The sequence below is a fragment of the Pinus tabuliformis genome, chromosome X (genome assembly GCF_031772625.1).
Source record: "Pinus tabuliformis cultivar Carrire ecotype Pingquan chromosome X, CPIR1, whole genome shotgun sequence".
Lineage (NCBI taxonomy): Eukaryota > Viridiplantae > Streptophyta > Pinopsida > Pinales > Pinaceae > Pinus > Pinus tabuliformis.
The window spans coordinates 155,789,780-155,801,136 of record NC_142308.1 but is presented as its reverse complement, the minus strand read 5'-3'; the positions used below and the strand labels follow the sequence as shown (position 1 = coordinate 155,801,136).

The 11,357-nt window shown below is 40.7% G+C and overlaps 2 protein-coding genes across 2 annotated transcripts; one reads left to right on the top strand and one right to left on the bottom strand.

The window, feature by feature from the left end:
* Positions 1 to 312: 312 nt before the first annotated feature.
* On the top strand, positions 313 to 1,110 carry LOC149138922 (uncharacterized). The gene has a single exon (XM_089450526.1). It carries the CDS (start codon positions 313 to 315, stop codon positions 1,108 to 1,110), a length of 798 nt encoding a protein of 265 aa, XP_089306652.1.
* Positions 1,111 to 8,165: 7,055 nt separating this feature from the next.
* ATXR6 (TRITHORAX-RELATED PROTEIN 6) lies at positions 8,166 to 10,713 on the bottom strand. The gene is made up of 6 exons (XM_089447617.1): positions 10,260 to 10,713; positions 10,086 to 10,166; positions 9,759 to 9,988; positions 9,111 to 9,211; positions 8,778 to 8,990; positions 8,166 to 8,538 (listed from the first exon to the last, which is right to left on the bottom strand). Exons 1-6 carry the CDS (start codon positions 10,543 to 10,545, stop codon positions 8,379 to 8,381), a joined length of 1,071 nt encoding a protein of 356 aa, XP_089303743.1. The 5' UTR covers positions 10,546 to 10,713; the 3' UTR covers positions 8,166 to 8,378.
* Positions 10,714 to 11,357: the final 644 nt, after the last annotated feature.

Here is an 11,357-nt window from a genome sequence, read left to right as displayed (position 1 = left end):
TCCAACCCTAAAAAGCGATTGGCTCTCAAGAGGATGGCAATGGACTCCAGATGTGACATCCTCTTCCTACAGGAAACTCTCTGCACTTCGGACATCTCCATGAAAACCCTTCAATCCATCCTACCGGGTTGAGTATTTCAGGGTATGGATGCAAACGGCAAATCGGGTGGTCTCACTATTGGTATCAACCCCAGGACTGTAAAGATAATATCATCCTAGGGAGGCTGGGGCTTTATTGGCATGGACATCTTCGTGGGGGAACTCAGACTCCCATTAAAAGTTATCAACATCTATGCCCCAAACCAGAACAGAATGGCTTTTTGGCTCAATTTTTTGGATAATAATCTTGTCACTACTTCCACCATCATTGGGGGAGATTTAAACTTTTCGTTGGGTATGGAGGAATCCTGGGGACATCATGCACAATTGGATCCTATATCGGAGCAGATGGGTACGCTACTGGACACCTACAAGATGGTTGATGTTCCCATGAACAAGAAAGTCCCCACTTGGCATAACAGGCGAACGGGGGAAGCTGCTTTGGGACGGAGATTGGACAGATTTCTGATCCATGAAGACCTCCTCCGTAAGCTCCCCCTGTACAGACAATGGGTCGGCACTGGTGGCTTATCCGACCATCTCCCCATATTCCTTCAAGTCAGTGGTCCTACCAAGAAGCCCCGTCCTCCTTTCAAATTCTTTTCCGGCTACCTACAAGAACCGGATTTCATCAATCTCGTGACTAATTTCTGGAAATCGCAACCTCCGTTGAGGGCTCAGAGGATGGCAGCGGATTTTTGTGAAAAACTCAAAACTCTTAGAAGTAGGACTGAGGAATGTTCAAAGAGGAAGAAACTGAGAGATGATCAGCACCTCATTGATATTGAGCTACAGATTGCACAGCTAACGGATGAACGGGGGCTTGGATTCATAACAGAGGATTCAAAAGTGTTGTTGAATAACCTGGAGAAGCAAAAATCCAAACTGCTACTAGACAAAGAAGAACAGTGGAGGTTGAAAAGCAGAGCCACCTGGTTGCAAGCGGGTGATGGCAATACAAAGTTCTTCCACAACTTTGCAAATGGCAGGAAGGCATCGAATACTATCTAGCAGCTGCCTTGTGAACCTGATGGATGGGCCTCATCACACCAGCAATTAGCCAGGTTGGGTACATCACATTTTAAAAGACAAGTTACTGCGCCGACAGCTATTAATCTCTCGGATATCATTAACCTAGCTGGGCATTTCCCAAGGTTTGTGGAACCTGATGCAGTTGAGGACTTGATACAACCGATCACTATGGAGGAACTAGAAGCAAAATTAAAGTGGTTCAAAAAAGACAGGAGTCCGGGTCCGGACGGCTGGCCAGTGGAGTTCTACCTGGCCTTCCTGGAACTGTTGGGGGAGGATCTGCTGGCAGTCATTAAAGAGAGCAAAATCAATGGCCATATACACCCTCCCATGAACTTCACCTATATTGCCTTGATTCCCAAGTCTGATTCCCCCACCTCGTTCAATGACTTCAAGCCCATTTCCCTTTGCAACTGTTTATACAAAATCATTTCTAAAATTATTGCTAACCGCATCAAGCCCTTTCTATCTAACCACATCTCCCAGGAGCAATTCGCTTTCCTTGATCATCATCATATTCAGGATGCCATTGAAACAACCCAGGAAGCCCTTCATTCCATCAAATACAAAAAACTCAAAGGAATCTCTCTCAAAATTGACCTATCGAAGGCCTTTGACACAGTGAATTGGCTTTTTCTGAAAATGATCCTCTTGCATTTAGGCTTCCCCCCCGTCATTATATCTTGGATCATGGGTTGTATCTCTTCTGTCTCTTTCGCTATTCTAATTAATGGATCAGCCACTTCATCTTTCAATATAGATAGAGGAATCAGGCAAGGCTGCCCTCTATCACCACTCCTTTTCTTGCTAGTCATGGAAGGACTTAGCAGACTTATAGCAACTACAAAAAGGAGCGGGGGTATCAGTGGGCTAAAGATCATGGAGCACTTTTATCTTACACATTTACTTTTCGTAGATGACATACTGATATTCTTGAATGGGAGTGTCCGGGACACCACCTCCCTGAATGAAATTCTGAATCTTTTTTGTAGAGCTATAGGGATGGAAATAAACAGAGAAAAATCTACCATATCCCTATTTGATTGCACGCCACAGGAATCTCTCCTTGCCAATCAAAAATTTATCTTCCAAGAAACAGACCTGTTGGAAGGAATTAAATACCTGGGATTCAGGCTCAAACCTGATGGATACAAGATTGCAAACTGGTCCTGGCTTATTACAAAAGTGGAAAAAAGAATCAGCTGCTGGTGTCATACTCTACATTCTAGAGCGGGCAGACTCATCCTGATTAAATCGGTTCTCGAAGCCAGCCCGGTGTACGGATGTCACTAGCCTGGATACCAAGAGGTATCCTCCACAAAATCCAAAAAATCTGTTGCAAGTTCCTATGGAATGGAATGAAGGAGGGCAAGACTTTTGCCTGGGTCAAATGGACCAAAATTGCTACTCCAAAGAAATGGGGAGGATGGGGACTCAAATTACTCCCAACATTCGCACAAGCTTTGGCTGCCAAACAAGGATGGCTCCTTCTAAAGCAAAACAGTCTATGGGCGGAGGTTATTCATCACAAATATATCTGGCCACTGACCATCACTGATTGGATCAAAAAACCGAACTGGAGCAGAAAAGGTATATCGAGAATTTGGAGAGCCATACTCAATTCTATGTCCATTATAAAAGAAGGCTTACTTTGGCAAATTGGAAATGGCGCATCTGTGCGCATTGGTATCGACCCATGGTCGGGCTGTGGAAACTCACATTTATTACCAAAGGGGTTGGTACATCATCTAAATAACAGCGGCATAAAGTTTCTTGCTCAGATTGGAGACCAACAGAATTCTGACCTTTTTTCACAAGCCTGGTTGAGCGAACAGCGCTTGAATATCCCTATTGAATGGAGTGGCGCTTGGCAAAACTACATACAGGGCCTTATAGAATCACATGTCAAGTTAAGGATGGCAGAAGACGAACTTATATGGGCACTATCTAAATCTGGTCAATATACACCGAAATTGGGTTATGACAGAACCATTGAAGATTAAAAAACATGCGGTCATCAAAGACTGGTGGGTGTCTCTATGGAAATTAAAAGCCCCTCCTTGCACTAGATTACTGATGTGGAACATTTTGGCAAACAAGATCCCTACCGCTGCCTATCTTAAAAAAAGGGCTTTCTCAGGACCATCCCGTTGTGTGCTATGCCTATAGGACGAGGAATCGACCCACCATCTCTTCCTCTCTTGTCCCACCACCAGGAATACCTGGTCATAGGTCATTCAAACTTTAAACTTGAATATGAACTGGCAAGGGGAGGATATTATCGCAGCTTGGGAACTCTGGTGGCGCACCTCGACGGAGGAAAGACCCCAAAACCTTCCACTCCTTATCTCATGGCACATATGGATCAAGAGGAATTCTATCATTTTTGAAGATAGACAAGTCAACTCGAATCTACTCCATCCTATCTTCTGCGCAGCCTACGCGGGACTGCCAATTGAAAACAGACAAGACAAGCCTAGGATCATCCGACAGGAGCATATAAACAAGGAATTGTCGTGGGCCTATTTTGATGGAGCCGCCCAACAGCAGGGCTGTGGGGGCAGCATTCTATTCCACCTATCGGAATCCCATTACTTTCAGATTAGCATGGGTCTAGGACTGGGTAGAAACAACCATGCGGAGCTGATATCACTCCGACATCTTTTATATTTTGCCATTAACAGAAACTGCCGAAATTTGCAAATCTTCAGAGACTCAAAGAATGTTATTGATTGGTTTAACAACAATGCTCTCTGTTCTGCATACTCATTGAAGAATATCTTTGAAGAAATTGTTTTTTTTCAAAACATTTTTTGATCAGATCATTGTTTCCCACATCTACAGGGAGAGGAATGGAACTGCTGACCGACTATCGAAGGAAGCGACACATCGTCCTCTAGGTGAATGGATGATCTCTGAATTCTCCCCAGCACGGACATACCAGTGCTTTCACAAGCCCTACATTGATGGGGCAATCCAGTGAGGCAACAGCCTCAATTGCACAGTTTTTGATCATGAACTTTTTGACTATGTTTATTGTGTATAATCAGTAATTTTGCTTATATTAGGACATCTTCTGTATATAGCCGATACTATCTAAACTCTTATTTATCTTTTGATGGTCTCTGCACCAATACTGTACACCCTATGGGTTACTTTCTGAACTAGTTACTAGACAATGGACGAGTGCCACAGTTATCGCATATGCCTTCGGGCATCTACAGCATGTAATTTCTCCTTGAAATTATGAATTTTCTATTTTGGAAAAAAAATGTTAGACAGCCAAATTTTTTAAATGACTGCAGAGTTCGGGAATTTGCAATAGCAACCTTGGCATGTTTATAATTATTCATATATGTCCATGATGTATAACCAGTTCATGCCTTATAACCAATTGCTTATGTTGAAAAAAATAACACAATTATCCTTTAGTTGTCAGCCTTTATAGGAAACACTTGAAGAACTGCATTCCTTTTCACCACCAAGGGTGATTGCTCATCATAAACCGTTTGGTACACCTCTTCAAGACTCCCTCTTGCATGAGTTCTTTTTCATGAAAAAGGGCTCTGCCCAGAATGAATAGAGGAGAACTGATGCAAGAGCATCTAACCCCCCTTAATCAAAGGAGAAATCCAAAGCGAAGAACAAGAGGACGTGGACCATCGAGCTAAACAAGAAACAAATTTGTTTAAAACAAGCTAAAATGATGGAATGGATGTCTCTCGAAGACTTTATTAAATGTAATACTGCCACATATGTATGCATATAGACTATAATCAGAGAGAATTGAGTGATTCATGGAGAGGATTGATCGGATCCTTTCAGTGATCCGATTCAATATTCCTTATATATATATATATATATATGAGCCTACGTGTTCGTGTTCAATGAATGGATATAGAAGAATAGACAGTAAACTATGAGATATAGATATAATGTAGTCAAAGTTGAGCTTGTTCTAAGGCTGAAATGCCTTAGGATGTACTCATTCTGTGTATAATATAATACATGTGTGTTTGTGGGTTTCCGCATGCCTGTATATTTCAATTATGTTGTAGATATCCGTGAATGGTTTAAATCCATTTATAAGTGTCTTAATTGACCATCGACCACTGAAATGACCGATGGCAATCCAAATTATCATAGGTAATTATTGCCTGAGTGTTGTGCATGTCATAACAAAGAATGGCGAAGACTGTGGCAAAATTGTGTTTAACACAAAAATCCATCAAAAAACAAGCAAGATTAAGTTAAGGAGGAAGCAGGCAAGAATGCACAGCGACCATTGGATCTCACAGATCAATGGTTCAAATTATGTCACTGAGGAGCAGAGTGAAACATCGCATCGACAAAACCCTTTATGTGATATTAGAACCAACCTTTGAATTGGTGCAATTGTGATTGTGCGATCAAATGAGGACCGTCGGATCAGAACCAAGATCGACAGTCAAGATTTGGTCGTTGATCGCATTTTGACAAAACCAAGTGACAACGGACAGTGATTCAACGATGTTACAATTGCGATGGGCCGATACACCAATAGCGATAAAACACTGATCGACAATCAGAGCAATCACTTATCAAAGGTGGAAGGAGCACAACAATAATGGTTTGAAGTGAGACCCAAACCCGGCAATATTTATGAATGCAATTGTATAGTTTTTGAGTTCCGGCTTATGTGTTTCAAAGCAAGTTTTCTCGTGTTTCCTTTGTATTGCAATAAAGTGATGTAGCTCCAATTTCCAAAAAAAAAACCGAATAAATGTGTGGTCCATGGTTTAAAAGGCTTATGGAATACTCCCGATAACAAAATGTGCTCATAACCCATAGGCCCAAGATAGAATATTTATAATGAAAGGGGATTTTGCCTAACCCCCAAGATCTCTTGTCATCAAGTGATATCAAAGCAAGGAAAGTTTTCCTGCGAGAAAGAAAGAGTGTAAGCAAAAAGAGAAGAGGTACAGTTGATAAACACTAGAGAGTTATGGTCTTTATTGTCGTGCAAATAACAACAATAAAAGGTGAAAAGACTTGCAGTAACCTAGAGCAAGAAGTGCTCAATTGGTTCCAGAGAAGAGAACCAAAAAAATGTCAAAAGACTGAGTGAGGAGAGCTTGATGAAGTATCATGTAGCAAAGGAAGACTGTTATTGCAGAGGTTGATTGCAACTCACAAAAAATCATGAAGGCAATTCCAATGAAGAAGTGAAGTGGGTAGAATTGCTAAAGATAAGGAGAAGCATATGACCAAGAGGTCATAAATTTTTGTATCTTGAGAATCTGATGCAAGAGCATCTAACCCCCCTTAATCAAAAAAGGAATCCAAAGCAGAGAACAAGAAAACGTAGACCATCGAGCTGAACAAGGGACAAATCTGTTTAAAACAAACTAAAATGATGGAATGGATAAATCTCTCGAAGATTTTATTAAATGTAATACTGCCACATATGTATGCACGTAGACTAGAATCAAGAACAGTTGAGTGATTCATGGAGAGGATTGATTGAATCCTTTCAGTGATCCAATCCAATATATATATATATATATGAACCTGCTTGTTCAATGAATGGATATAGAGGAATAGACAATAAATTGTGAGATATAAATATAATGTAGTCAAAAGAAAGCTTGTTCTAAAACTTAAATGCCTTAGGATGTACTCATTCTGTGTATAATATAATACATGTGTGTTTGTGGGTTTCCACATGCCTGTATATTTCAATTATGTTGTAGATATCTGTGAATGGTTTAAATCCATTTAAGTGTCTTGATTGACCATCGACCACTGAAAGGATCAATGGCAATCCAAATTATCATAGTTAAATGTTGTGCGCGTCGGAGACTGAGGCAGAACTATGTTTAACACAGAAATCCATCAAAAAAATAAGCGAGATTAAGTCAAGGATGAAGCGGGCGAGAATGCACAACACCAGTTGGATCTCAGATATCAACAGTTCAAATTATGTCGCTGAGGAGCAAAGCAAAACACCGCATCGGCAAAACCCTTTATGCGATATCAAAACCAACCTTTGAATTAGTGCAATTGCAATTGTGTGATCAAATGAGGACCATCAAATCGGAACCAAGATTGTTGGTCAAGATTTGATCGCTGATCACATTTCAGCAAAGCCAAGTGGCAATGGACAGTGATTTGACAATGTTGCGATTGCAATGAGCTGATACACCAATAGCGATAAAGCGTTGATCGGCAATCGGAGCAATCGTTTATCAAAGGTCTAAAGAGCACAGCGATAATGCTTTGAAGTGAGAGCCGAACCCAACGATATTTATGAATGCAGCTGTATAGTTTTTGAGTTCCAGCTGTATAGTTTTTGAGTTCCAGCTTATGTGTTTCAAAGCGGCTTTTCCCATGTTTCCCTTTGTATAGCGATAAAATGATGTAGCTCCGGTTTTCAAATATGTAATCCATGGTTTAAAAAGTTTAAAGCCTTATGGAATACTCCCAATAACAAAATGGGCTTATAACCCATAGGCCCAAGATCAAATATTTATAGTGAAAGGGGATTTTGCCTAACCCCCAAGATCCCTTTTCATCAAGAACATAGTGAGTTAGGGAAGAACAAGCAGCCAGACAGGTCCAGCACAATCCCTGCAGCATCGAGGAGGAGAAAGCCCATCAAGTGTTCTAAACAGCAATCCAATATGCAGTCGGAGTTAGAGGGAAGATTATACAGAACACCATCATTAAATATTCAGACCAGGTCTTCATTGGCAGATTCAGCAGCACAGAGACCTCCAAAGGTTGGAATCAGCAACCTGGGGAAATAATTTAAGATATGTCCCAAAATTACATATGGGGTCGAGAGGTTTCATCACTTTCCTCTGGGAACTAGGAGGAAAGGGGAACAAGACCAACTGGGTTGCCATAACTTCAATCATGCCTCTTGCTTACATTTTACAGAATGGTAACCAGGTTTCAACCCAGTAAGCTAACAAATTTATTTCAAATATTCTTTATTTCAAAATGATGTAATTTTATCAATATTAAAATAGAATCCTCCTTAACGAAGTGCCAAGTTTTCCATAAAAACTTTAATTTACTATATTTGAGACAGCAAAAGCTTACAAATAGTGTCAAGAAAGCACAGATTTCATACTTTCTTTTGTCAAGGAGGCCATTTCAAGGAGAGGTGGCCAGGAATCAATATAATTGAAATGGAAAACAAATGTAAACCAGAACTATTTTCAACCCCATATTTGCATGGAGAAAACTACAAATAAACCAACTCAAACAAAATGGTGAGTTGGGTACTCCTGTTCATAGCCATTGTAATCATAATACAGTCTCTCTCCCTTCGCAATGTCCCTGATTGCCACAAGGAGAACCCTCGCCTGCCCATCCACGTCATATCTCACACACTTCAAGTTTTGTTTCTTTCTACCTTCCCTGCGTGTTGTTAAAGTAAAACGCACAACTTTAGATTTGGTGGATTCCAAAATCACATAAACAAACATTCCAAATGTACTGAAGCAAGTTGAAATCTGGACTTATTTCTGCCCACCAAGGAAAAATATTTGAACAGGTTAAGTTAAGGAGAGAAAGTTGAATGTTTAAGCAATGAGAAGAAATTCAGAAGCAGGTGTTGAATGAAAGATGAATGATAACAAGGATGCATTGACACTTACGGTGTGTGGTTGTTGATGCCATTGATAAAACGGGCTATATTGCTTCGCTTATCAGGGCAAACAACAAGAGTTGTAGATGGGTCTCCAGTAGAGAGAAGAGTCATCATACTGTCGCCCTCATCCTTTTCCCTATTTTTTAAATAATCCACATCACCCACATACTCGGTGATGATGGTCAAGTCCTTTATGCAGCCATCGGCCTCCACTGTAAATCTGTTATAAAACAAACAGCACTTTAACACCCAAACCCATCACATTGTTCACATCATCGATCCAACCTAAACAAAACCAGTCGAATACACAAATCATTACGAAAAAGATGAAAGAGAATACCCTTCGCAGGAATCAAAAACAACAAGCAATGGAGGCCATTCCCCTGCCTTACACATTGCTTGGCAGAGTTCCAATGAAGTTTTGTCCTCCCTGGACATAATCTGCAGGTAAAGTGCAGAAAAAAGTCAAAAATAGTAAATCATATCGTCATATGGCTCTTCACAGAAAATGCAGAACATTATTATCCTTACGAATTTTTACAAGGTCTCAGACAGCATCTAAATAGGCCCACTGAACTGTCGACAAGCCCAGACCATGTAAAGCCAGGTCTGATACACAATACCTAATCTATTCACTAGCCCATTTTCACATAAACATGGATCTGATATACACATACAGGCTACAAGCCAGGTCTGATACGCAATGCCTAATCTATTCACTAGCCCATTTTCACATAAACATGGATCTGATATACACATACAGGCTACAAAGCTCTAGGATAATATTTGATATGTTAGCCACTCAAAACCTGCATCCAGGTATGCAACCTGGATGGGTCTGGCAAGTATCCATGTTCAAAGCACCTAATGCACCACCTTCATTCAGTGTATCATTACACAAAGAATTGATCTATTAACCAATCCCCGACTAGGCTGTAGAGTATATTTCAGTTCTCTCATTGAAAAAATGCAATGTATTTTCACATACCTGCATGCCTCCTTTCTCCAGAGCAGGCCTGTTAGCAGACCTTGGAGCCATCCCAGGCATGTAAGTAAGTTTATCACTGAACTCCACTCCTGATGTAGTTAGGGCCGTGGCTAGAGAACCCATTTGTTGCAGCCTTCTAGCCTGATCCTTGCTCGGTGTGAAGGGCAATAGCCGTCTCTTTTTCTTCGAAACAATCAGACATGTAGAACGCTTTTTCCTTTTTCTCGACTCTGAAAACATAAATTGCCATCTTTCTTACTAAGTCGAACAAAAACCTAAAACCAAAACGCACATCCTAAAAGTTCAATACTTGACCATGTTTCTTACCAAGGAGGGATGTGTGTGCTGCTTGGGAAGACCTCTGAATGCGAAAGAAGTCGACAATTTTCGTCTGCACAAGAGGGAATTCTGCACCCATATGAAAGAAACAGGTTTAGAGCCATTCCAGACGGAGGATAAATAATGGAAGAAAAGCTTAATAGGAATGGAATGGAGAAATACCTTTGATGGGATCGGCCTTACAATTTGGGCAAAACCAGCTTCCTGCAGGAACTCTAGCAACAATAGGGCGAAGGCAATACATATGGTAACCTCTGTCACATTTGTCGCAGAGCAGCATTTCATTTTCACAATCGCCCAATCCACATTCTTCACAGACTATATTGCTCGTATCAACTCTGGTACAATGCTTGGAGCAGGAAGACTGTTGATCCAGCCGCCTAAGGGCTTGGGTGCGCTTTCTGAGACGATTACTCCGACCCATGGTTTGTTCCGCTGCCATCTTCATCTTACTCTTCTGCTTCAACCCCGGCTTAATCAATATGGAGCAGAAAACATTGAAACGTTACCAGTTACAAAGCCATACAGAACGAGCAGAGGTTTGGTTCGGCCAGTAGAAGAGCCGAACAGATTGAATGGGTGTGGAAAGTTTCGCAGGAACAAATAGCAGGTGAAATTTTGCAAACATTTGGAAGTTTCGCGCGCTTTACTGCGCGGGAAAATTCAGGTCCGCCCTTTCCAAAACTGAAAATGATAAAGATAATAATCATAATATGATGACCAGATAAAAAGTCATTCCTTAATTAAATTAATTTCCGATTCACCACAACAGGCCAACCACTGAAAAAATATTTATTGTCACCGAGGCTTCCGTTAATTGGATAGGTTATCCCTAAGAGAACCTTCACTTTGTTTAAGGATTACATCTAAGCCTTGCATCTTACATACAAGTAGAGAGCAACAATTTCATTGCAAGGGCTCGTTTGGGTATTCACTTTAGCCAAACTCTATTTCACAAACCTAAAGACTTTTGAATGCAACATGATGGAATTTATAAAACATAAACAAAGTATACAAATCCTCTCTGATATTGTTGTGGGGTTGTTGAGGCAATTGTTAGAGATTTCATAAGAATTTAGAATCTAACATACGTGGTCCACTTGTACAGAAAGGACTCTCCACCTTTGAGGAAAATGCATAAGAGGGTTTGGGAGCCTTGCTTTAGCGAGTGATCCTCTACCTTGTCTCTATCCCTATACTCAAGTTTCTATTAATCCTCTACCTTGTCTCTATCCCTATACTCAAGTTTCTATTAATTTA